Source organism: Oncorhynchus clarkii, chromosome 10, assembly GCF_045791955.1.
Source record: "Oncorhynchus clarkii lewisi isolate Uvic-CL-2024 chromosome 10, UVic_Ocla_1.0, whole genome shotgun sequence".
Taxonomy (NCBI): Eukaryota; Metazoa; Chordata; class Actinopteri; order Salmoniformes; family Salmonidae; genus Oncorhynchus; species Oncorhynchus clarkii.
Window position 1 is genome coordinate 45,632,393 of NC_092156.1, and position 25,905 is coordinate 45,658,297.

Genomic DNA, 25,905 nt, shown 5'->3' on the forward strand with positions numbered 1-25,905 from the left:
CACCAAAGTACGTTCATCTCTAGTAGACAGAATGAGTCTCCTTCCTGAGCGGTATGACGGCTGCGTGTTCCGATGGTGTTTATGCTTGTGTACTATTGTTTGTACAGATGAACATGGTACCTTCAGGCGTTTGGAAATTGCTCCCAAGGATGAACCAGACTTGTCGAGGTCTACAATTTATTTTTCTGAGTCTTGGCTTATTTCTTTTGAATTTTCCCATGATGTCAACCAAAGAGGCAATGAGTATGACGGTAGGCCTTGAAAAACATCCACAGGTACAAATCCAATTGACTTAAATGATGTAAATTAGCTTATCAGAAGCTTCTAAAGCCATGACATTTTCTGGAATTTTCCAAGCTGTTGAAAGGCACAGTCAACTTAGTGTATGTATATACATTTCTGACCCACTGGAATTGTGATACAGTGAATTATAAGTGAAATAATCTGTCTAAACTATTGTTGGAAAATGATGACAGCTTTGCACACTCTTGGCATTCTCTCAACCAGCTTTACCTGGAATGCTTTTCCAACAGTCTTGAAGGACTTCCCACATATGCTGAGCACTTGTTGCCTGCTTTTCCTTCACTCTGCGGTCCAACTCATCCCAAACCATCTGAATTGGGTTGAGATCGGGTGATTGTGGAGGCCAGCTCATCTGATGTAGCCCTCCATCACTCTCCATCTTGGTCAAATAGCCCTTACACAGCCTGGAAGTGTGTTGGGTCATTGTCCTGTTGAAAAACAAATTATAGTCCCACTAAGCGCAAAGCAGATGGTTTGCAGAATGTTGTGGTAGACATGCTGATCAAGTGTGCCTTGAATTCTAAATTAATCACAGACAGTGTCACCAGAAAGGCAACCCCACACCATCACACATCCTCCTCCATGCTTTATGGTGGGAACCACATGCAGAGATCATCCATTCACCTACTCTGCATCTCACAGACACGGCAGCTGGAACCAAAAATCAAACATTGGTACTCATCAGACCAAAGGACACATTTCCCCCTGTCTAATGTCCATTGGCCGTATTTCTTGGCCCAAGCAAGGCTCATCTTCTTATTGGTGTCCTTTAGTAGTGGTTTCTTTGCAGCAATTCGACCCTGAAGGCCTGATTCACAGTCTCCTCTGAACAGTTGATGTTGAGATGTGTCTGTTTACTTGAACTCTGTGAAGCATTTTATTGGGCTGCAATCTAAGGTTGGTAACTCTAATGAACTTATCCTCTGCAGCAAAGGTAACTCTGGGTCTTCCTTTCCTGTGGCGGTCCTCATGAGAGCCAGTTTCATCATAGCTCTTGATGGTTTTTGTTACAGCACTTGGAGAAACTTTAAAAGTTCTTGACATTTTCCGGATTCACTGACCTTCATGTCTTAACGTAACAATGGACTGTCGTTTCTCTTTGCTAATTTGACCTGTTCTTGCCATAATGTGGACTTGGTCTTTTACCAAATATCTGTATACCACCCCCTACCTTGTCACAACACAACTGATGGGCTCAAACTCATTAAGAAATTCAACAACCTGTTAATTGCACACCTGTTAATTGAAATTAATTCCAGGTGACTACCTCATGAAGCTGGTTGAGAGAATGCCAAGTGTGTACAAAGCTGTCATCAAGGAAAAGGGTGGCTTACTTTGAAGAAGCTCAAATATAAAACATATTTAGATTTCTTTAACACGTGTTTGGTTACTACATGATTCTATGTGTGTTATTTCACAGTGCTGACGTCTTCACTATTGTTCTACAATGTAGAAAATAGTAAAAATAAAGAAAAACCCTTGAATGAGTTGGTGTGTCCAAACTTTTGACAGGTACTAGGACCCCCTACAGGGGTCCTAAAATTCAAAATCAAATAGCTAAATGATCCATAGTATGACCATCTTAAAACAATTCCATATGTCAGTTTTGCACCCCCCCCCCCCCCATAGTGGCCTTCAGATGCAACAACATACAAATCACACCATACATTATTGTTTGAAGGTTTATTAAATGGTACATCTTATGCTAATGACCCATGCACAATGTTTACAATAGTTCAATTCTTTTAATTAACTGCTATGCTGCTTTAGTTAGAAATAAGACACACTACAGTAGGTTTGAACTGTTCAAATGTGTTCTCTTTTAACCTGATTTTCTAAATCCCTGGTTGCTTAGTCTTCCAAGTAAAAATCTTGCCTTCTTTTGGTGCATTATTTATCAAAACACAATACAGTCCAAGTGGAACCAATGACTGACCACTCACATCTGTGCATATACACACCGAAATAAACTTAATTTGGACAACACAGCATCCTGCAAGTCACGATAGGTTTTGTCCTTGACTTGTAGCAATCAAAGTCACCAATCTAAGACACAAATGATACCAGCTCAGAGGTTTCAGACTTTTGAGGGATCATGCATAGCTCATTACTTTGTAGATCAAGGAAGAAAATATACCACAAAACTTGCAATGCATGGGTTGATAGCAATCTGGATTATAATGAGGAACGTTATTGTACAGATTCCTTATGTTGACTTTTGAGTTGCAGTACTATTTGACCTGGGTTCAAGTATTATGGCACACATGCCACAAACCCAATCACACAGCATGTTGGAAACATACACTATGACAACAAGCTCGAGACTCTTGGGAGTTAATCATGTCCAGGGAGATACGAGCTAGCCTGAGACATCCACAGCCAGAATTGAAAACTGTGGACTTTTCAGTGGAACAATCTAATTGAATTATCAGTGCATACTAAACTACATTAGGTGGATTCAGAGCAATATGAAACTTTCAATCCTAAGAGGAACAATACTGCAATAGCAAAGGCAACTTACTGATATGATATTCTACATCTGTATATGTGGGGTCTTTCACTATAAAACAAATGTTTAAGGAGAGGACATCACCAGTCTGTGCTTCTATCCAACTACAGAATAAAAGCTTTTGTTTTCAAATAGCTAGCTTAGCTAACTGCTTCAGATCATAACAGGCAGTCAAGAGTCAATTACTTCATGCGCACTTCCTTTCATTGAAGACACACACACATCCACGTTTCAGACACCACACTAACAACTGCTCTAAGCAATACATGGCATGACACAGATATCTATGACTATCATTACGATATTATTTGACAAGTATAGTAAATCTATTAATATTACTGTCACTTAAGTTCCATTGTCCAAGGCTATGAGGACAGATGTATTATAGGAGAAGGTTGAAGGTTAATGGACATTCAAGGTTGGAGACCAACAAAGGAGGGTCAAAACTACATTCAGAGTGCCTTCTCTCTCTCTCATCTCAAGAGGTGCAGAGACTTCCATCATCAATAACATCAGATAACGCAGATCATTTCCCTCTGCTCCTTCCATCATGGCTTGCCAGTCCAGGGTTCTGAAATTTAAAAAGTCATCATAAGATTCTGTGTGTTTGAGAGAAGCTACCCACTGGGCACAAACTGGTTGAATAAACATTGTTTGAACAAAATTTGTCAATGTATTGTGACTCGGACCACATGGAAAATACATTGGATTGGAAAAAAGTCCTCAACTTGTTGTTTTGAGGGTGAAATTTCAACCACATGATATCACCATGGTAACCAAATTTCAATGTAGACAAACCATGTATAAAATATGATGAATTTGTACCGTTAAAACAATGTCAGATCTCCAACGTTATATCCACTATCAGAATATAAACTATAGGCTGGGCAGCACCTCCTACTGGAGAATTGATCTACCTACAGCTACCCTTTAGTCTAGCCACCCAGGGCCTATATAGCATTTGCAAAGTCATCAAAAGTTATGGTCTCAATTCAACCCAGAATTCAACTAAAAATCGACAATATAATAGGCCCAGGATTTCAAGCTCTGGTTGATTTCAAATGTCATGATTTTGAATTGTGTTTGGTTGACAACACAACAAAATATCAACTTTTAAGGAGAAGTACAGTATATTCTGCTTGAATAATTCCATCTGCCACTGACTTAGTCTGGCTTCAGTTCAATTTTGTCTCCATCACAACCAAAAATAAAAGTTAAAGAATATGTTTTTTTCTATAATTTGTAGACAAATTGGAATTAAAGCAAGACTAAGTGAGTGGCAGATGGAAGTATCCAAGCAGAAGAAAAATCTCCTTCAAATGTCGATATTTGGTTGCATTGACAACCAAACACAATATAACTTTTGAAATACAATAAATAGCCTATTAGCTTGTCTACAAGTTAGCAAATGATATGTTGGATTCACACCTCTAAAGTTAGAGAATGGGATTAAGCCAGCAGCTCAGATGTACCTATGGCTAGTCCTATATCCTTTAAAATGTTCATATTTGGTTGCATTGTCAAGCAAACACAATTCACTATTACTTTTATAATACAGTAAGTAGTTTAGAGTAAATGCTCTTTTACAAACTAATGTAAAATTCAACCATTAAACAAGTAACAGATCCATGGCCACATTGAGTTTACTGTAACTATAGATATCTTCGTATGTATTCATATAAAGTGTGCTAGTTCAATATAGCAAGTATAGGTCATAGCAGGTCTGTGGATATGTTCACAATTGCTGTAACAATCTGCGCAGAATCTCAAACGCCATTGATCACTTGCACGATGTACTTCTGATGTATTCTCAACTGCAATCCAGGTAATTTGGTTCTGCTATTAGATGAAGCACAGTGATAACACAATCTGTTGCATAAATAAACAAAATATCTGACATTTTATTCCCAGTAGAACTTTGCTGTGCTTTTAGATGGTTGAAAGCTTAGTGGTGACACATTGGAAATTCAACTAACTTTTGGCAGTCTTTTTGAGCGGGTGAAAATAGGTTGTAATCTCATTTGAGCAACGTCTCAACCAAATATTACCCAATTATCCACCTTGAAATGACGTGATGTGCCCAGCGTGCAGTGCAAGCACTTGAGATGCCAGCGTGAGAGAGGTATTGTGGCAACCTGAGCGGTGTGTATTTTAACATGTGAGCGTAAGATATTATTCTCATTCTCACATGCATTTTTATGTACCTGGCAACTGGATGTTGTGCTTGTATGAGGGTGGAGGATGAGCTTGGAATCGGCGCCGGGACTACAGAGCCTGTCGATCAGGTTCTTGTTGCAGTCTCCTAGGCTGTCCACGTGGGAGAGTTTGGGGTAGGCCACATGACCCGTCAGGTCCAGCAAATCTTCCAGGGCTCGGGTATTACTCATGGCGTTTTCCTGGACCTCATTGACTGGGGAGAACTCTGGGATGGAGATAAGCTCCTCCTTGGAAACTGGGCTGAGAGGGGAAGAGGGAGCAACATTTGTGAATATCATAATGGTTATTCCACCGATCGAATACTACTATGACCATATCTGTACATCTATGGGGCATGCGGTCCTTGGGTAATCAAGGGCGGATATGAGGAGAGTCATTTATTATGCAAATTGTTAAATGCGAAGCCATTTTTACTATCAATATTCCTCAGGGTATGAGAAAAGGCTGTGGTAAAGCTAAGGGTCCAAATAGGACTCTCAAATAGGACTCTGATGAGACAATATCACTAATACTCTAAGAATAACAAACATAGATGCGGTAAAGAGGTCATTGGAACTCGACCAAAGCAATGGAAATGCCATGGAAACACGTGGGGGAAAGATCCCGAATGTCCTCATTGCCCCCCAGCTATTGTTTATGTGTATTTCACACTAAGTTGAGGTAAAAATATGAGTATAATTATTGTATGGATGTCAACCCCAATACATGTTCATGTCACCATCACCATTACGCATAAAAAAAACAGTGATCTGGGTCAACAGCATCAATGCAACAGTATAACTTTACGTCCGTCCCCTCGCCCATACCCGGGCTTGAACCAGGGACCCTCTGCACACAGACAACAGTCACCCACGAAGCATCGTTACCCATCGCTCCACAAAAGCCGCAGCCCTTGCAGAGCAAGGGGAACCACTACTCCAAGGTCTCAGAGCAAGTGACGTCACCGATTGAAATGCTATTAGCGCGCACCACCGCTAACTAGCTAGCCATTTCACATCCGTTACACTAGCACTCCTGGCAGCTGGTACGAACAGGTGTTTGCATTTATCAATCACTTCTTCTAAACCTGAAAAGGGACAACTTACAAATGTTATGCAGCAAAAACAAACGTGTATCCAAATCTGACTTTAGTAACCCCATCGTGGGCCTGTTACAATACATCAATCATGCCGGATTTGTACAAATATCCACTTTGTTAGATCAGTTTTGTTGACTGTGTGCCAATCCGGCATCCTTCTATCACCCACGGTGTGCTTCCCATATACAGTGCCTTGCGAAAGTATTCGGCCCCCTTGAACTTTGCGACCTTTTGCCACATTTCAGGCTTCAAACATAAAGATATAAAACTGTATTTTTTTGTGAAGAATCAACAACAAGTGGGACACAATCATGAAGTGGAACGACATTTATTGGATATTTCAAACTTTTTTAACAAATCAAAAACTGAAAAATTGGGCGTGCAAAATTATTCAGCCCCCTTAAGTTAATACTTTGTAGCACCACCTTTTGCTGCGATTACAGCTGTAAGTCGCTTGGGGTATGTCTCTATCAGTTTTGCACATCGAGAGACTGAAATTTTTTCCCATTCCTCCTTGCAAAACAGCTCAAGCTCAGTGAGGTTGGATGGAGAGCATTTGTGAACAGCAGTTTTCAGTTCTTTCCACAGATTCTCGATTGGATTCAGGTCTGGACTTTGACTTGGCCATTCTAACACCTGGATATGTTTATTTTTGAACCATTCCACTGTAGATTTTGCTTTATGTTTTGGATCATTGTCTTGTTGGAAGACAAATCTCCGTCCCAGTCTCAGGTCTTTTGCAGACTCCATCAGGTTTTTTTCCAGAATGGTCCTGTATTTATCTCCATCCATCTTCCCATCAATTTTAACCATCTTCCCTGTCCCTGCTGAAGAAAAGCAGGCCCAAACCAAGATGCTGCCACCACCATGTTTGACAGTGGGGATGGTGTGTTCAGGGTGATGAGCTGTGTTGCTTTTACGCCAAACATAACGTCTTGCATTGTTGCCAAAAAGTTCAATTTTGGTTTCATCTGACCAGAGCACCTTCTTCCACATGTTTGGTGTGTCTCCCAGGTGGCTTGTGGCAAACTTTAAACAACACTTTTTATGGATATCTTTAAGAAATGGCTTTCTTCTTGCCACTCTTCCATAAAGGCCAGATTTGTGCAATATACGACTGATTGTTGTCCTATGGACAGAGTCTCCCACCTCAGCTGTAGATCTCTGCAGTTCATCCAGAGTGATCATGGGCCTCTTGGCTACATCTCTGATCAGTCTTCTCCTTGTATGAGCTGAAAGTTTAGAGGGACGGCCAGGTCTTGGTAGATTTGCAGTGGTCTGATACTCCTTCCATTTCAATATTATCGCTTGCACAGTGCTCCTTGGGATGTTTAAAGCTTGGGAAATCTTTTTGTATCCAACTCCGGCTTTAAACTTCTTCACAACAGTATCTCGGACCTGCCTGGTGTGTTCCTTGTTCTTCATGATGCTCTCTGCGCTTTTAACGGACCTCTGAGACTATCACAGTGCAGGTGCATTTATACGGAGACTTGATTACACACAGGTGGATTGTATTTATCATCATTAGTCATTTAGGTCAACATTGGATCATTCAGAGATCCTCACTGATCTTCTGGAGAGAGTTTGCTGCACTGAAAGTAAAGGGGCTGAATAATTTTGCACGCCCAATTTTTCAGTTTTTGATTTGTTAAAAACGTTTGAAATATCCAATAAATGTCGTTCCACTTCATGATTGTGTCCCACTTGTTGTTGATTCTTCACAAAAAAATACAGTTTTATATCTTTATGTTTGAAGCCTGAAATGTGGCAAAAGGTCGCAAAGTTCAAGGGGGCCGAATACTTTCGCAAGGCACTGTACCTCTCTCTCACATTTATAGCTAGGTTCCTGGCATGGTGGGCAATGTGTTTGTAACTGTTCATACTAACCAGTACCCCTAGAATGTATTGGTTCCACATCACGCATTCCTGTAGATAGAAATGGCCTTGCTCTGATGGCTTACCTGACCTCCATGGACTGCACCTCATCATACGCCCCACGGCTCTTCACATCCAGAAGCTCCAGGTTGATGAGTGGAGGTGGGGGTAGGCCCACTGGTAGGAGTGCCAGGGACAGTTTGTTGGTCTGCACCCCTTGTCCGATAGTCTGTGTGGTCAACGTCACGTTTACTTGAGTACTCTCCTCGGTTTTGAGCTGAGCAGTGGCTTGGCTGCTCACCTTGGTACCTTCCTGTCTCTTCACCTGTACATTCGCTTGTGCATTCTCCTGCTTGATCACGTGGGAAGGGACCTTTCTCTTCACTAAGACACTCTCTTGCTTGAGAGCCTGGGCTGCACCCTGTCCATTTACTTGTTGAGCGTTCTGTCCCTTTTCCAGAATATTCTTCAGTGGGGTCACCTGATCAGTGGCTTGCCCCTTCACCAGGGCACTGTCCTGCTTGTTGACGCAGGCAGCGGCCTGCCCATTAACCTGAGACTCAACTTTTGGGTTTTCATGCACATTCACCTGAGCATTCGTTTCAACGTTCATCTTTGAGTTCATCTGCATATCCCCTGTAGAGAACAGAAATATCACATTGCACAGGACTATTCCCCGAGAAAGAGCACCACATGACCTGGCCAAGGATGGCTGAAATTAAAGAGATGCTAATTACACACAAATCCCATGCCTCCTCTAAAATCATGTCAGGCTATTTAAGCGCCCTACTGTATCTTACTGCGACAAAAGCATTGTCACATTAGTTAAGTCCATGGCCCTAACCCTAACCTATATGCACCACTTTGGGAAACATTTCATGAGCTACCTTTGCGAGCCAGAGTGGCTTCCAATTTCAAGTAGACAGGCATATTTGCTAATGTCCTCTGTTCTACATGAGCAAACAAAATAAAGAAATACATATGGGTCCTTCTCTTTAATTGCATTACATTTTCTAAATATATAAAGTTACATGCTGAGGGCTGCATTGTGGCAGGGACAGAGGAGTTATAAAATAGTCAAAGACCTTGAATGGATGGCCTTGAATACAATCTAGGATGCTGAGTGAATCTGATCCTCTCCTGAGGACAGGTATTGGAAAAACACTGCTACATCACAGCCATGCAGGAGACCCCTATATTGGTGGAAAAGTACTGGGATCGCTCACCCCCTAGACTACCCACTGCTGCCACTGGGTGGGACTCCTACATTTATACATTCATAGTGTCTTTCCTGCTGGGGTGAGCAGGCAGGCAGAGTATCAGTGGGTGAATGGGTCACCTACCTGGTGGTGAGACCGGTTGAGTCTCCACCTGCCCCTCCTCCTGCTTCAATATGGAACACAGATGGAGTCAACATCTATTATTCCACAGCAAATAAGAGGACAATTATGTATAGTATTGTGCGATTAAGACCTGCGGTAATCAGGACGCATAAACCAATGTATCAACAATGATACAATTTAATCATGATAATGATCACAACATAGATATGAAAACAAAAGCTCTTCGGGGAGGGGGGAGGGGGGGTACAAGCCGCAAAGTGTATCCTGTATTGGTATGCAATACCTGACAAGATCACACAACATCACGTGGGTAATATAGGAGTCAGCAGGTCTCTTTGCTTGAGGCGTGCAGAGCTATGAGAACGGCAGGCATCTCTACAGTACCTTCATCTCTTCCTGGTTCTCATCGCTCTTCCTGGTTCTCTTCATTATCTCCTCAATTCTCTGTGGAGACGTAGCAACATACAGACTTTGATATATACTGAGAGCTGCAGGCTGGGTATCAGATATACTGATTCATTCAATAATAATTGAATTTGGAGTCATAAAAACCTTCTTCCTCAGCTGTCTCTCCTCCTCCTCCTGCAGCTTCAGCATCTCTCTCTCCTGACGCTGACTCTCTGCATCCTTCTGAGCCTGAAACTCGCCCTCTTCCTTCTGTATTGATAAAGACGCAGGATTTATGCTTGGAATAATGTAAGACATGTACTGTGCATATACACAATGTTACACACAAACATGCACATGCACCAGAGAAACATATCACCATACATAAAGTGACCCCCCCACTGTGACCCCTGACCTCTCTGTCCATCTGGACCTGTAGCTCCTTCTCCCGGACCTCCCTCTGTCGCTTCTCCTCTTCCGCTCTCCTCCTGCGGAGGTCCTCCTGTCTCCTCTTCTCCTCCTCCTGCCGTGCCCGCTCCTCTGCCTTTCTCCTCCTCAGCTGCTCCGCCTTCAGACTGAGTGACACAGACAGACATGATGACTTACAGTATACCCTCTTAGTCACAGACACGGACAAGCAGACATCATTGATGCATCATGTACAGGCACACAGAGAGACACGGTGACACACAGTTTCCTTACCGTTCCTTCTCCTCCCGCTCACCATGTTGTTTCTCCTCCAACTCCTTCTGCACCCTGGCCAGACGCCTACGCTCCGCTAGCAGTCTGGATGCTTCCTCTGCGTTTGTCGTCCCGGCAACTCCTTTCCCTGTTGTTGTCACTGGCGATGGCTCTGTCACAAGGACAACGGCAGACATCAGTGTGCATTGAAACAGGTGCCCAATGCACTGATAAGTGTACTTAATGATTGACATACACAAAAAGATTGGTAAACAGTAGAGTTTCACCTGTGCTCTTATCTGCATTCAGTTCACTGCTGGTGGACTTTGGCATCTTCTTATCTGGGGTGTCTATTTTGGAGGCTTTTTTATCAGATGTGTCAGTCATAGAGTTCTTTCTTTCAGAAATCTCACCTTTTAAGTTCATACCGGGGGTCTCAGTTTTGGGGAATCTCTTTTCTGGGGTCTCAGTTTTGGCCAGTTTTTTTTCAGGGTTGTCTGCTTGGGAAGACTTCTCAGGGCTCTGGATATCAGACATACTTTTCACAGTGGTTTCTGGCTTGGAGACATTTCTGTCATTGATGTTGTTGTGACTTTTGGCTTCTTCAACATGTCCATCCTCCTTGTTGCCGTCGGGAACTGGGGTGGTGGGTCTGTGCCTGATGGGAGAGGGGTGGTACTGGCGCACAGTGCAGGGAGACTGAGTACGGCTCTTAGGCAGCAACCTACAACCAGAAGGACATTATTATCCTCTGTCATAGTAACTAGGACATACCACACGGATACAGCAGCAGGACAGCGAGTCTTACTTGGGGGTGGCGGGGGAGGCTGAGCGTCTGGTGTACATGGCTGGGGATTCTGCTCTTCTCACAGAGGAGCCTGTCGCTGGGGAGCCAGTCCTTCTCTCTCTGCGTAACCTCTCTTTCTGAAAGCACACACAAGATAATGTGTGTGTTTCCGGATGTAATCATGCCAACATGGCCCTACCAACTGCTAGCAGGGTTCTGCACTGGTTTCGCTCTATTCTTTAACCAAGTGTGTACGTAAGACAAGTCTGACCTTGGGGGTTTGAGGGGTTGAGCGAGATCCTGCTGGTGACTCCTCTGGAGAGCCCTGGAGCCTCCGTCGATCAACCCGGCTTGGCGAGCCCCGATAGGGTGACCTGTGGGGGCTGCAGGGAGCTGCACAACGACAGGCATCAGAGGTCAGAGGTCAAAATAATAATAATCAAGTGAAGTAGTATTGTAGTCAAAGGAGATACAAAGTAGTAATTCTATGTTTTTAGATCAATACCCACAGTATAGGTATGGAGGACATTAACAATACTATAAATTGTTTAAATCAAATCATACAAACTATTTTGTCTTTCACATGTTTATTCGTGGCAAGTTGGAGTGATGTGCGGCATGCACACACATTTTAATTAACTAGGCAAGTCAGTGAAGAACAAATTCTTATTTTACAATGACGGCCTACCCCGGCCAAACCCTCCCCTAACCCGGACCACGCTGGGCATTGTGCGCCGCCCTATGGGACTCCCGATCACAACCGGTTGTGATACAGCCCGGGATCAAACCAGGGTCTGTAGTGATGCCTCTAGCACTGAGACGCAGTGCCTTAGACCGCTGCGCCACTCGGGAGCCTAAAATAAATCACAAATAGTAAATAAAATTGCATGTAGACGTTGTTGCTTTACCTTTTATTTTACTCAGGCATTTACCCACCGGAAAAAGGGATTGAAAGTATAGGGAGCGTTACTTTACTTCTTGCGGACGGCAATCTGTGTTTATCCACCTATTTTTGTTTTACCACTACATATAAGGCATGCCCAACTAAGCAACACTTTTGCAAGTATCTTAGCATGTAGGCATTTCTTCTCCTTGGCACACCAAAACATTATAGACAGCAGTCCCGCCAGGAAACACCTCACATCTACACCCTCAGACACACGTTCACAAAAGCCAGACCTTGACATAAAGTGGATAGACAAGTGTCTATCTGCAGAACTACAAACGCTGCCATGCATTCCCTAGTCTCTGCATCACCAATGATAAAAGTTTCTAGGGGCTATTACCTGTCTGGAAATATTTACTGCCAATGTGCAAAAAAAATTGTCAGTCCAGATGTATTCTCTAGGTGTTACCTGTGCATCGGTGGCAGGGCAGATGGAGGTCTGCTGCACTGTGGCACCTGGCCATAGAGGAGTGAGTGTGGGTAAGGAGGCGGTGGACCATCAGGTTCTCCACAGAGTTCAGGTGACAGCGCTGGGCTGATGGAGGGGTCAGGGGTCAATGGAGGTGTTGGGAAGAGGGGACGGAGATGAGGATGACAAACAAAACAATGTATGACCATGAGGGACATGAGACAGATAAATGAAGGTGCAAGAATCACACGGGAAGGAGGAGCGGGCTAAGAATACTAGTTCTAGACTAGTGAGTACAACCGGAGAATGGAAAGGATGTAGGGTGGGTCTGCCTCAAAAAATATTTTGACACTGACAATGATAGCTATTAGCAGTGGTGGTGGTGAGTAGCAGATGCAGAAGTCGTAGTGTATAGGGTAGTAGTAGTAGTACTAGTGGTGATACAACGAGGAGTAGTAGTACTAGTGGTGAAACTACCGAGGAGTAGTAGTAGTACTAGTGGTGATACTAACGAGGAGTAGTAGTACTAGTGGTGATACTACCGAGGAGTAGTAGTAGTACTAGTGGTGATACAACGAGGAGGAGTAGAACTACTGGTGATACAACCGAGGAGTAGTAATAGTACTAGTGGCGATACTAACGAGGAGTAGTTGTATTAGTACTAGTGGTGATACTACATGGAGTAGGAGTAGTACTAGTGGTGATACTACCGAGGAGGAGTAGTAGTAGTGCTAGTGGTGATACTACATGGAGTAGGAGTAGTACTAGTGGTGATACTACCGAGGAGGAGTAGTAGTAGTGCTAGTGGTGATACTACATGTAGTAGTAGTACTAGTGGTGATACTAACGAGAAGTAGTAGTACTAGTGGTGATACTATGAGGAGTAGTAGTAGTAGTACTAGTGGTGATACTACGATGAGTAGTAGTAGTACTAGTGGTGATACAACCGAGGAGGAGTAGTAGTAGTGCTAGTGGTGATACTACATGTAGTAGTAGTACTAGTGGTGGTACTAACAAGGAGTAGTAGTAGTAGTAGTACTAGTGGTGATACTAACGGGGAGGAGTAGTAGTACTAGTGGGGATACTAACAAGGAGGAGTAGTAGTAGTACTAGTGGTGATACTAATGGGGAGGAGTAGGAGTAGTACTAGTGGTGATACTAATGGGGAGGAGTAGTAGTAGTACTAGTGGTGTTACTAACGAGGAGTAGCAGTACCAGTGGTGATACTAGCGAGGAGTAGTAGTAGTAGTACTAGTGGTGATACTAACGAGGACGAGTAGCAGTAGTACTAGTGGTGATACTAACGAGGAGTAGTAGTAGTACTAGTGGTGATACTAACGGGGAGTAGTAGTAGTAGTGGTGATACTAACGAGGAGTAGTAGTAGTACTAGTGGTGTTACTAACGAGGAGTATTAGTACTAGTGGTGATACTAGCGAGGAGTAGTAGTAGTAGTACAAGTGGTGATACTAACGAGGAGGAGTAGTAGTAGTACTAGTGGTGATACTAACGGGGAGTAGTAGTAGTAGTAGTAGTAGTGGTGATACTAACGAGGAGTAGTAGTAATACTAGTGATACTAACGAAAAGTAGTAGTAGTACTAGTGGTGATACTAACAAGTAGTAGTAGTAGTAGTACTAGTGGTGATACTAATGGGGAGGAGTAGTAGTAGTACTAGTGCTGATACTAATGGGGAGGAGTAGTAGTAGTACTAGTGGTGATATTAACAAGGGGGGTAGTAGTAGTAGTGGTGATACTAACAAGTAGTAGTAGTACTAGTGGTGATACTAACGGGGAGGAGTAGTAGTAGTACTAGTGGTGATACTAACGGGAAGGAGTAGTAGTAGTAGTACTAGTGGTGATACTAACGGGGAGTAGTAGTAGTAGTAGTACTAGTGGTGATACTAACAAGGAGTAGTAGTAGTAGTACTAGTGGTGATACTAACGGGGAGGAGTAGTAGTAGTACTAGTGGTGTTACTAACGAGGAGTAGTAGTACTAGTGGTGATACTAGCGAGGAGTAGTAGTAGTACTAGTGGTGATACTAATGAGGAGGAGTATTAATAGTGGTGATACTAACGGGGAGGAGTAGTAGTAGTACTAGTGGTAATACTAACGAGGAGTAGTAGTAGTAGTAGTAGTAGTAGTGGTGATACTAACGAGGAGTAGTAGTAATACTAGTGATACTAACGAGGAGTAGTAGTAGTACTAGTGGTGATACTAACAAGTAGTAGTAGTAGTAGTAGTACTAGTGGTGATACTAAAGGGGAGTAGTAGTAGTAGCACTAGTGGTGATACTAACAGGGAAGAGTAGTAGTAGTAGTACTAGTGGTGATACTAACAAGGAGTAGTAGTACTAGTGGTGATACTAACGGGGAGGAGTAGTACTAGTGGTGATACTAACGAGGAGGAGTAATAGTACTAGTGGTGATACTAACGAGGAGTAGTTGTAGTAGTACTAGTGGTGATACTACAGAGGAGTAGTAGTACTAGTGGTGATACTAACGGGGAGTAGTAGTAGTACTAGTGGTGATACTACAGCGGAGTAGTAGTAGTAGTAGTGGTGATACTAACGAGGAGTAGTAGTAGTAGTACTAGTGGTAATACTATGAGGAGGAGTAGTAGTACTAGTGGTGACACTAACGAGGAGTAGTAGTAGTAGTATTGGTGGTGATACTACGAGGACTAGTAGTAGTACTAGCGGTGATACTAACGAGTAGTAGTAGTACTAGGGGTGATACTAACGAGGAGGAGTAGTAGTACTAGTGGTGATACTACGAGGAGTAGTAGTAGTACTAGCGGTGATACTAACGAGTAGTAGTAGTACTAGGGGTGATACTAACGAGGAGGAGTAGTAGTACTAGTGGTGATACTACGAGGAGTAGTAGTAGCAGTAGTATTTGTGGTCATACTACGAGGAAGAGGAGTAGTAGTAGTACTAGTGGTGATACTACGAGTAGTAGTAGTACTAGTGGTGATACTACGAGGAGTAGTAGTAGTACGTACTTGTGGTGATACTGAGGAGTAGTAGTAGTACTTGTGGTGATACTAACGAGTAGTAGTAGTACTAGGGGTGATACTAATGAGGAGGAGTAGTAGTACTAGTGGTGATACTACGAGGAGTAGTAGTAGTACTTGTGGTGATACTACGAGGAGGAGGAGTAGTAGTACTAGTGGTGATACTAACGAGGAGGAGGAGTAGTAGTACTAGTGGTGATACTAACGAGAAGGAGGAGTAGTAGTAGTAGTACTAGTGGTGATACTAGTAGAAGGAGTAGTAGTACTTTATCAAATTGGAGGGCTACCTGTTCCTGTGCATGTTGAACGCAAATACTGCTCATCACTTCATTATTATTGGGTTGTTTTCACTCATGGGGATGGGATGGGCTCTCTGAAACAAAAAAAATAACACTAAGTATTTGAATGGGTGAGATAGAGATTGGTAAGATGCATAAAAGCACTGAGAATGTCCAACCTCAACCAGAGTGTTTTGACTGAGTGACATATGCCTTCAACAAGGAGGGAGAGGAGGTTTCAAACAATGAAAAGGAGGAAGTGAAGTGGTGTACATGTCCCCTGTTCCTTGGCTCTGTGTACTGTACATTCCCTAGTGCCTGTCATTTTCTAATGGATATCTTCTTCGCTCTGTATCCCAAAACCCTACTCCTCTATTTTCATCCCAATGCTTGCTCTTTTTTTCGACCCGGGATCGACTTGGAAGTACCAAAATACAACTAAGACATCAAGATACCCAAGCTGAGCATACGCACACACGTCAAAAATGTATAAAAAGCAGCAATTACACAATGTCAATGTGCACTTTGTACAATAGTACTTGTACAAGGTACACATTGACTTTTCACACATATCCTCATGCTTTCTGATTCAGTTGTTGCACATGCATTCTGGGAAATGTACATAAAATCTTTGAGTTGGCATGACATTTCCCCTCAAGCCAAACTGCCATGAGAGCAGTGGTCATTGTAGGGTGGAGAGAAGGAGGGGGCAGGGGATTGGTGGCCCGAACGGGAGGGGTTCATAACATTACCGGATTCGCTGGCAGCAGGAAGGGGGGCGGCGAGTTCATGGGGAAAGGTGGAGGCAAGGAGAGGGGCATTCTCACAGTCACCTATAGGCAGCAGGCGGAGCAGAGCAGAGAGAGCATAGCGTTATGATCAGAGCAGCCACTTGTGTCTTTACCTGATGACCCCCTGATACACCTCTGCACCCAGCAGGGCGCTCCTGTAGACAACTGGGGAGGTAAACCCATGCAGCAAGGCTGGAGGCAATGAGCAGGCCAGGGAGAAAGGCTCTCTCTCTCTCTCACATACACACCTTTGTCCTCCATATATCCCTCTATGACCCCATCCAAATCACACATACAGTACATAAGTCATAAACAAATTCAGAAAACTGCATGAAAATCTGCGTTCTAGGTTTTGAACATGTTTTTGTATCTCAGTCCTCCACCCCCCCACCTCCATCATAATCCTGAAAATGCAACAACCCTGAGGAGTGCCCCAGGATAGAAGCCATCAATAATGCCCTGAAGCAGTAACCAGTATGTTGTCAATTTTAAAACTGTCTGTTTTGCTCCCCTCGGGGTTGACTGGACTGATGACTAGTTCCATGGTTTACGACAGGTCTGGGACAGGCTGACAGAGACATCACTGTCTGACCTTGAGTCTCGATTCGAAGGGCAGAGGAGCCATCAGCTAGCAGCAGCTTCCCCCAAAAATACCTATCATGTGTTAGTATATCTGATGGACTACTTGTGTGATTTGTATCTGACAGAGAGCAACACCAAATGTGTATCCTATCACTTTAGAAGCCAGAAGGGACATGCCAAATTGAATTAGCCTAGAACATGCATTGCTGTCCCTTCCAAAAGTCCCTCCCTCCCTCCATGCCTCGCACCATTCCTCCTTCCAGTCACAGCTTCATCATTCACATCTCATTGCACCCTCATCTCCAGCTCCCCGTTGTGGACTCACCCTGTGCTCCTCCAGGTCCGCTCCATGTCCAGCGTTTGGGCCTCTGCTCCAGCTGCAGGCTGCGTTCCAGGGAGCGTTTCATCAGAGCCTCCAGCCGCTCCTGGTTGTGCCGTTCCAGGACCGGGAATACAAGGGACTCTGTCACTGAGCTGCTCCCCTGGCCACACAAGGACCAGGCTAGTCGCTCCATGACCACAACCTCTCCTCTGACACAGCACGGTACAGTCTTAACAAAGCAGGCAGATACAGACCACAGCTGCTTGGGACTCCACCCCTCCGATCATACACCCAAGCAGACACAAAGAGACACTGACACATTCAGTTTCGCAGCAGCAACAGTATTGACAGGTTGGAGAATAGCTCCCCTTTCCTTTATCTGATACCCCCCCCCCCCTTTTTATTTTTCTGGATGCCTGTTCTACTCAGACTTCCCCGAGTAAAATATCTTCCTTCCAAGCTAGTTAACCCTTCCCCACCCACAGTTTTGCCATGGTACACAGCCCAACAGAGCAGGAGACAAAGCCATCTGGTGGGTGATCAACCATTGCCAACATCTCTCCATTTAAATGTGCTCCATCTTTTCCTCCTATCTATATCCCTGCTCTTCCTTTTTATTTCTTCCTATCGAAACTCATAAAAGATGTGGACATGTATCGGCAAATGGAACTACACACAGATGGAGCCAGCACAATAACAAAATTATTATTATATTATTATTATTATATTATTATACAGAATGACCAAGCACGGGTGAAAAAGTTTTAAAAAATACATCTTAAATAAGTACCACAGAAAATAAATTATGACATTAGCCACACCCCATAGGCTCCTCCGGAATTTCTATTGGTCTAAAATGACATCACCCAGAGGATATAATCCATTTAATGGGAACGCACACACGCATAGATCATCAATCTGTGTGAGATGGATGGCCAAGGGAAATGCTGTGTCATCCAAAACATGTCACAAAAATCCTCATTGTGCATACATTTACGAGAGCAGACAAAAATGATAAATCAAGTTATTTCACGTAACCTTATTAGACCAAATTAAGTCTTTCTTGAAAGGTTAAACGGTGAGATCAATGTAGGCTACAAATCCTAACAATAAATGGCCTTAGAAAGTGGCAATGTGTGACATGGTTTAAAAAGACATATCTGTGGATAACTTTGTGCTCAGCAGGTAGCTTGGGACCCATTGAGGAATTGAGGGCAATGAGAAAACGGGATTAGGATCTGATTAAGCAAATGGAATGACATAGATATTCATTAAAGAGTCTGATGAGGTTCCTAAAATTTACATATAGACTAACACCAGCATTCCCAGAAGCCAGTGTTGACTGGTGTGCAGGGTGGGAAGGACTAATCTAGAAGGGGAGGGTGGGGTTGCAAATCCTATCTAATATCTGATTGGGAGGCAACGTTAAGTACAGAGCATAGTGTAATTAATGAACCACAGGATTTTAGTAAATTCAAGAGCATATGTCCCTGCTTATATTTTAGAATAGGCTGTTGCTGTACTTGCCCACACATACAATCAAAAACAGTACATCCAAACGGTACAATAAACATACAAACTTTTTACTGAAACTGAACTGAAGGTGAAAAAGCTGTCTGAGTGTGAGGACAGAGGGAGACTACATCATGCACTGGAGACGAAGGAATCTGAATATAGATGTAGTGCAGGGTTCCCCAACTGGCGGCATGCGGGCCGAATTTGGCCCACGGGTGATCTTATTTGGCTCCCAAATTTTATAGAGGGAAAACAATATATAATATTAATAATAATAATAATAAATATATATATATATATTAGAATAATTGTTCCGCGTATGACTCTAGTTGATGATCCCTAATGTAGTGACTAAGTGATGAGTCTGACCTTCTCCTCCTCCAGCCTCTGCCTCCTCTTTTCCTCCACAGCAGCTCTGCGGACCTCCTCTCTCTGTCTCTGCTCCTCCAGCTTCCTCCAGCGCTCCTCCACCGTACGCTCATACTGCAGCTGAGCCCGCCGCTCTTTCTCCCTGATTGCCTGCTCTCGCACAGCTGGAAACACCAACCAACACATTGAGATCACGACCCTCTAAAACACCACTATAACAACCCACAACAATTCCAGAGCTTTGCTTCCTTAAACTGCACATTTACTGGCTGCCGGTTCTATAGGGCAAAATTAGAGCATTTTTGCTAACCTGCTACAATACAAATACTGGTTTCAATAAGAAGTGATTTCCATCAGTCTCAATACTTGAAAGAAAATGTCAGGAACATCACTTACCTAGACCTTTATCTCTCTCCTCACGTCTCTCTTTGGCTAAACGCATCCGGTCATCTGTCCTCAGATACCCTTCCACGTCTGAGAGAATGGGATATAAAGATCAACACAGAGAAACAGACAAGCTAGACAGAAACAGAGCAAAGAGAGACATTCCAAAGAGATAGTGAGGGAGAGATGTGTTTATAGAGAGGACCCAGTGAGGGAGAGATGTGTTTATAGAGAAGACCCAGTTAGGGAGTGATGTGTTTATAGAGAGGACCCAGTGAGGGAGAGATGTGTTTATAGAGAAGACCCAGTGAGGGAGAGATGTGTTTATAGAGAGCCCAGGACCCAGTGAGCCCAGGACCCAGAGAAGGGGAGATATGTTTATAGAGAGGACCAAGTGAGGGAGAGATGTGCAGGGGAGCTAACAACCACAGTGGGGGTGGGACTTACACTGTTTACCTGCATGATTGTTAGTGTTGTTGCCTGGCAGAAGGAAAGTGGAGGGGAGCCCATTGAGCTGGGGCCTCTTCTCTGTGACCGAGGGTGGGCTCAGCACCTCATCTGATATAGGAGAGACAACAGTCCCCACATTTTATCAGCAGAGGAAGGCAGTGCTGTACATAGCACTGAACTGCAGTACTACTTTGAGACTGCAGAGGGAGACAGTGCCATGCTCTTTGTTCAGTGAGAGTAAAGTTCTGAGGGTAAAATGATCGCAGCCAGGGCAGTAGATAACGTAAAAGGTTGGATTGCCAAGCAATCCAAGGATGGACTGTGTATGTGCTATGTTTTAAGGTGTCCCAGCAAAAAATCTATTTAAAATGTAATCAGTTGTTAATCAGTTGTATGATAATTACTAAAGCACAAGGATCTTGCCTTTGCCAGAAATTGCACTCTAAAATATGATTTTAGGCCAGTTCATATTATAAACATCTAATTGTGCTTTTATTGTAGTCACTGTAGGAATCTTTAAAGATATCTTCTTGGGAAAAAAAAAGTGTCTTATAGTAATCCTTAAAATGACTCAACAATGACTCCCCTTGACACGCAAGTACCAAATAATTCAAATCTACCCAATTCTGCCATGGTAAATTGTGATTGTTGTAATTATGGAAAGTCATTCTGTGAAGTACCTTTCCAATTCAGATAAGCGCCAAAGAAAATCATTTTAAAATGTTAAGAGTGTGGGTGAGCCATCGGCATCTTACTGTGTTTCGCAGCTAGGCTCCCTGGATAGAGTGCCACACGGGCTGGGGAGCCATGGCCGTTGCTTTGGGATCTCTTCTCTGCAACTGATGGTTGAGTCAATCCTTTGGCGGGAGAAAGAGGCAAACACATGAAGAAGAAAACATTAGAAGACAGGTAAATACAGTGGGGCAAAAAAGTATTTAGTCAGCCACCAATTGTGCAAGTTCTCCCACTTAAAAAGATGAGAGAGGCCTGTAATTTTCATCATATGTACACTTCAACAATGACAGACAAAATGAGAAAAAAAATCCAGAAAATCACATTGTAGGATTTTTAATGAATTTATTTGCAAATTATGGTGGAAAATAAGTATTTGGTCAATAACAAAAGTTTCTCAATACTTTGTTATATACCCTTTGTTGGCAATGACAGAGGTCAAACGTTTTCTGTAAGTCTTCACAAGGTTTTCACACACTGTTGCTGGTATTTTGGCCCATTCCTCCATGCAGATCTCCTCTAGAGCAGGGATGTTTTGGGGCTGTTGCTGGGCAACACGGACTTTCAACTCGCTCCAAAGATTTTCTATGGGGTTGAGATCTGGAGACTGGCTAGGCCACTCCAGGAATTTGAAATGCTTCTTACGAAGCCACTCCTTCGTTGCCCGGGCGGTGTGTTTGGGATCATTGTCATGCTGAAAGATCCAGCCACGTTTCATCTTCAATGCCCTTGCTGATGGAACGAGGTTTTCACTCAAAATCTCACGATACATGGCCCCATTCATTCTTTCCTTTACATGGATCAGTCGTCCTGGTCCCTTTGCAGAAAAACAGCCCCAAAGCATGATGTTTCCACCCCCATGCTTCACAGTAGGTATGGTGTTCTTTGGATGCAACTCAGCATTCTTTATCCTCCAAACATGACGAGTTGAGTTTTTACCAAAAGGTTATATTTTGGTTTCATCTGACCACATGACATTCTCCCAATCTTCTTCTGGATCATCCGAATGCTCTCTAGCAAACTTCAGACGGGCCTGGACATGTACTGGCTTAAGCAGGGGGACACGTCTGGCACTGCAGGATTTGAGTCCCTGGCGGCGTAGTGTGTTACTGATGGTAGGCTTTGTTACTTTGGTCCCAGCTCTCTGCAGGTCATTCACTAGGTCCCCCCGTGTGGTTCTGGGATTTTTGCTCACCGTTCTTGTGATCCTTTTGACCCCACGGGGTGAGATCTTGCGTGGAGCCCCAGATTGGAGGGAGATTATCAGTGGTCTTGTATGTCTTCCATTTCCTAATAATTGCTCCCACAGTTGATTTCTTCAAACCAAGCTGCTTACCTATTGCAGATTCAGTCTTCCCAGCCTGGTGCAGGTCTACAATTTTGTTTCTGGTGTCCTTTGACAGCTCTTTGGTCTCGTCCATAGTGGAGTTTGGAGTGTGACTGTTTGAGGTTGTGGACAGGTGTCTTTTATACTGATAACAAGTTCAAACAGGTGCCATTAATACAGGTAACGAGTGGAGGACAGAGGAGCCTCTTAAAGAAGTTGTTACAGCTCTGTGAGAGCCAGAAATCTTGCTTGTTTGTAGGTGACCAAATACTTATTTTCCACCGTAATATGCAAATAAATTCATTAAAAATCCTACAATGTGATTTTCTGGAATTTTTTTATCTCATTTTGTTTGTCATAGTTGAAGTGCACCTATGATGAAAATTACAGGCCTATCTCATCTTTTTAAGTGGGAGAACTTGCACAATTGGTGGCTGACTAAATACTTTTTTGCCCCACTGTAAATCTAGGATAGATGGCAGCCAGGCCATTGATTTATTCTGGACTAGATTAAACACAGCAGCCATAATCTGGCCTGTTACTTCTGCATCACTCACCAAAATCTAATACAGCTCCCAGTCAAGGAGCGACCCATCAAATCACAACATTGGGTTGTACTAGGAAACTAGGAACTAACCTAGGAAGTGAGGGGTCCTTTCCCAGACCCAGAGTAAGCCTATTAATTAAAAAGCACTTTTGATTGGGACTCTCCATATCCTGTTTTTAGAGTAGGCTATAGACTTATACGGCCAGGACCGGCCGTACAGGTAGGCTGCTAACACCTGTCACATGTCTTTAACCATTGATGAAAGGCCTGTGACGTTGTGTGCTGGTGAGAATCCATGTTTAATGCCCCTCTTTAAATATGTGTCCACTCCATAACGTGTAGCACACGCTCCAGCAGGTATATCTCTCTAGTCACCCCCAAAACCAATTCTTTCTTTGGCCGCCTCTCTTTCCAGTTCTCTGCTGCCAATGACTGGAACGAACTACAAAAATCTCTGAAACTGGAAACACTTATCTCCCTCACTAGCTTTAAGCACCAACTGTCAGAGCAGCTCACAGATTACTGCACCTGTACATAGCCCACCTATGATTTAGCCCTATCAACTACCTCTTTCCCAACTGTATTTAATTTATTTATTTATTTTGCTCCTTTGCACCCCATTATTTTTATTTCTACTTTGCACATTCTTCCATTGCAAAACTACCATTCCAGTGTTTTACTTGCTATATTGTATTTACCTTGCCACCAAGGCCTTTTTTGCCTTTACCTCCCTTCTCACCTCATTTGCTCACATTGTATATAGACTTGTTTATACTTTATTATTGACTGTATGTTTGTTTTACTCCATGTGTAACTCTGTGTTGTTGTATCTGTCGAACTGCTTTGCTTTATCTTGGCCAGGTCGCAATTGTAAATGAGAACTTGTTCTCAACTTGCCTACCTGGTTAAATAAAGGTAAATAAATAAATAAATAAATAAATAAAATAACAATAAGGCCTCAAAACCCAGATGCAGCTATATGCTTTTGATCATCCCTAAATTCAAGGCTACATTCTGGGCTTTTGAGTACAAATCACACTTTTTTGCTCACATTGGTACCAACCAAGTTTATTACAGTTGTGGTCTTATTTCTATTCGTTTTTTTCATTTTTTATTTTAAATTCAGTTTAGTTTCAGACCTGATTTGCTATTTTTTTAAATATAGTTTTAGTTTTTTGGGGATGTCACTTCTTGCAACTGTGGAGCAGTAATAGTTAAGCGATTAATAAGGTGATGGGTCAGGTCATAGGTCAGGTTTAAATGATAAAGTAAATCTCAATGTGACTTGGATTTAAAGGGAATAGCGTCGAGACTGGTGCCCCAAAAAATTGTGTGGAAACTCTCTCACCCATGTTAACATCGATCTACTGCTTTTTAACTTTAATAGTACATGTAAGAAGAATCAAATCAAATAAGATTCTACTTACATGTACTACTAAACGATTTACCTAGACGATTTACTGTAAAAAAACATGTTTTTACTGTAATCGTAATGAATGCATAAACGAATGTATGAATAAAATTCATTGAGGGGAGATGGGATTTGTATTTCACAGTATATTACTGCAATGACATGGGATTGGTGCAAGCAGGTTGGCTAGTATAGGTAATGTGTTTACCTATAACAGAATATCAATGAATATTGTGTTTTATATCACGTACACTTCCAGAGGTCTTAACAAAGGCTTCCAAACTGGCAGCACCGGAAGGGCAAAATAATGGGGCACCACTTTATTTTATCTTCATTTAACTAGGCAAGTCAGGTAAGAACAAATTCTTATTTACAATAACGGCCTACTCCGGCCAAACTGTAAATGTACCATCATTTACAGTATGCTGCGATAAAACTTTTCACAGTATTTTACTGTTGATAATACTCCAAATTACAATATGAATTACAGTTGTTACAGTTTAGTTATAGTGACGCACATGTCAGATCTGTTTGAAACATCGCCATCTCCTGGCCGCATTTACCCACCAGATTCAGTAGCTTGAACCCCCCCATCCCCCAAAATAAATATAAAAATTAAAAATTAAAACCAAAACATTTTCATTATGGTTTTTATTTTAGTTCGTTTTGGAGTTAAAGATTTTTCAAACGGGTTTATTAATTATTTTCTTTCAGTTTACTAAATCGTTTTTTCATGATTGGTTTTCGTTTCCATTTTAGTTTACTATAATAACTTTGTTACCAGCGACAGAAAAACATCCTTGGACACCGACATCTAGGTTATGCGGGTTAAAAATAGATCAAAACATATAAATACGCGTAATGTAGCCTGTGACAGAGCCAATCAATTTGGCAATTAAAAAGGTGCGTGTTGTCCTTCTGCATCTTGATGATTTAACAACTAGGCTATTCAGCTTTTATTTAGACAGCTGGCCATAAAAGCAAACAATACAAATGGCCTCGGCTAGGCTTGATCATAGCCTATGCTAGAGGATGAGGTGAAATGCACAATTTGAGGTAACAGAAATGTCATAGCAAAAAAAAAATATGAAGAGAAACATTGGATATTGTTAACAATAGACCGTTCGTCTTTTACCCAGTTTACCTGTCAAGGCACCACTGGATGCTGCATTGACTGCCGTCTCCGCCATCTTCGTAGTCACCGGCGGATGCCACCAAACGTATGTATGAAATGTCGTAAACACCCCGCAGCGAAAGGCTCCAAATCAAGTCTAGGGAAACAGCATCGCCAGCTTCTACCTTCAGGCGCAGGAGGAGAACATAGGCTACTATATCAGGGGATGTAGGCCTACCCGTTTTCCACTGCCTCAGCAATCAATATGTATGCTCGCCCGGAATGCTAACGGTGCACAGGCGGTCAGGAGAGCAGGAGGGTATTCGGATGAATGCGGTTACTGAATGAGACCATAGGCTACTATTAAGTTAGCTATTTTGAAGGTAACGTGTGATCGTAGCTGGTATCCTTGGTTAACTGTTGGCAGGCGGAGAGAAAATTATGCGCTCCAGTTCAGGGCGTACTGGATGAAAATTATGAATATTCGACAGCGCAGCAGCGCTTCGCCCGCCGGTGTGCCGAAAATCTCTTCCC

The 25,905-nt window shown here is 42.8% G+C and overlaps 1 protein-coding gene across 1 annotated transcript; it reads right to left on the reverse strand.

The window, feature by feature from the left end:
• Positions 1-1,971: 1,971 nt before the first annotated feature.
• Positions 1,972-25,771, reverse strand: LOC139418604 (MAP7 domain-containing protein 2-like). Its single transcript, XM_071168201.1, has 19 exons — positions 25,402-25,771; positions 20,996-21,097; positions 20,238-20,348; positions 19,803-19,880; positions 19,407-19,570; positions 17,526-17,625; positions 16,580-16,660; positions 12,536-12,661; positions 11,452-11,573; positions 11,202-11,317; positions 10,681-11,117; positions 10,415-10,565; positions 10,128-10,287; positions 9,878-9,982; positions 9,710-9,769; positions 9,326-9,368; positions 8,069-8,618; positions 5,017-5,269; positions 1,972-3,383 (listed from the first exon to the last, which is right to left on the reverse strand). The coding sequence occupies exons 1-19, from the start codon at positions 25,445-25,447 to the stop codon at positions 3,339-3,341; spliced, it is 2,850 nt and encodes a 949-aa protein (XP_071024302.1). The 5' UTR covers positions 25,448-25,771; the 3' UTR covers positions 1,972-3,338.
• Positions 25,772-25,905: the final 134 nt, after the last annotated feature.

Excerpts from the sequence above, each read along its gene's own strand:
- LOC139418604 (XM_071168201.1), bottom strand. The coding sequence starts at position 25,447 with ATGGCGGAGACGGCAGTCAATGCAGCATCCAGTGGTGCCTTGACAG. Across the intron at positions 19,881-20,237 it reads CAATCATGCAGGTAAACAGT|ACGTGGAAGGGTATCTGAGG; the intron begins GTAAGTCCCACC and ends CCATTCTCTCAG. Across the intron at positions 3,384-5,016 it reads GCACAACATCCAGTTGCCAG|AACCCTGGACTGGCAAGCCA; the intron begins GTACATAAAAAT and ends TTTAAATTTCAG.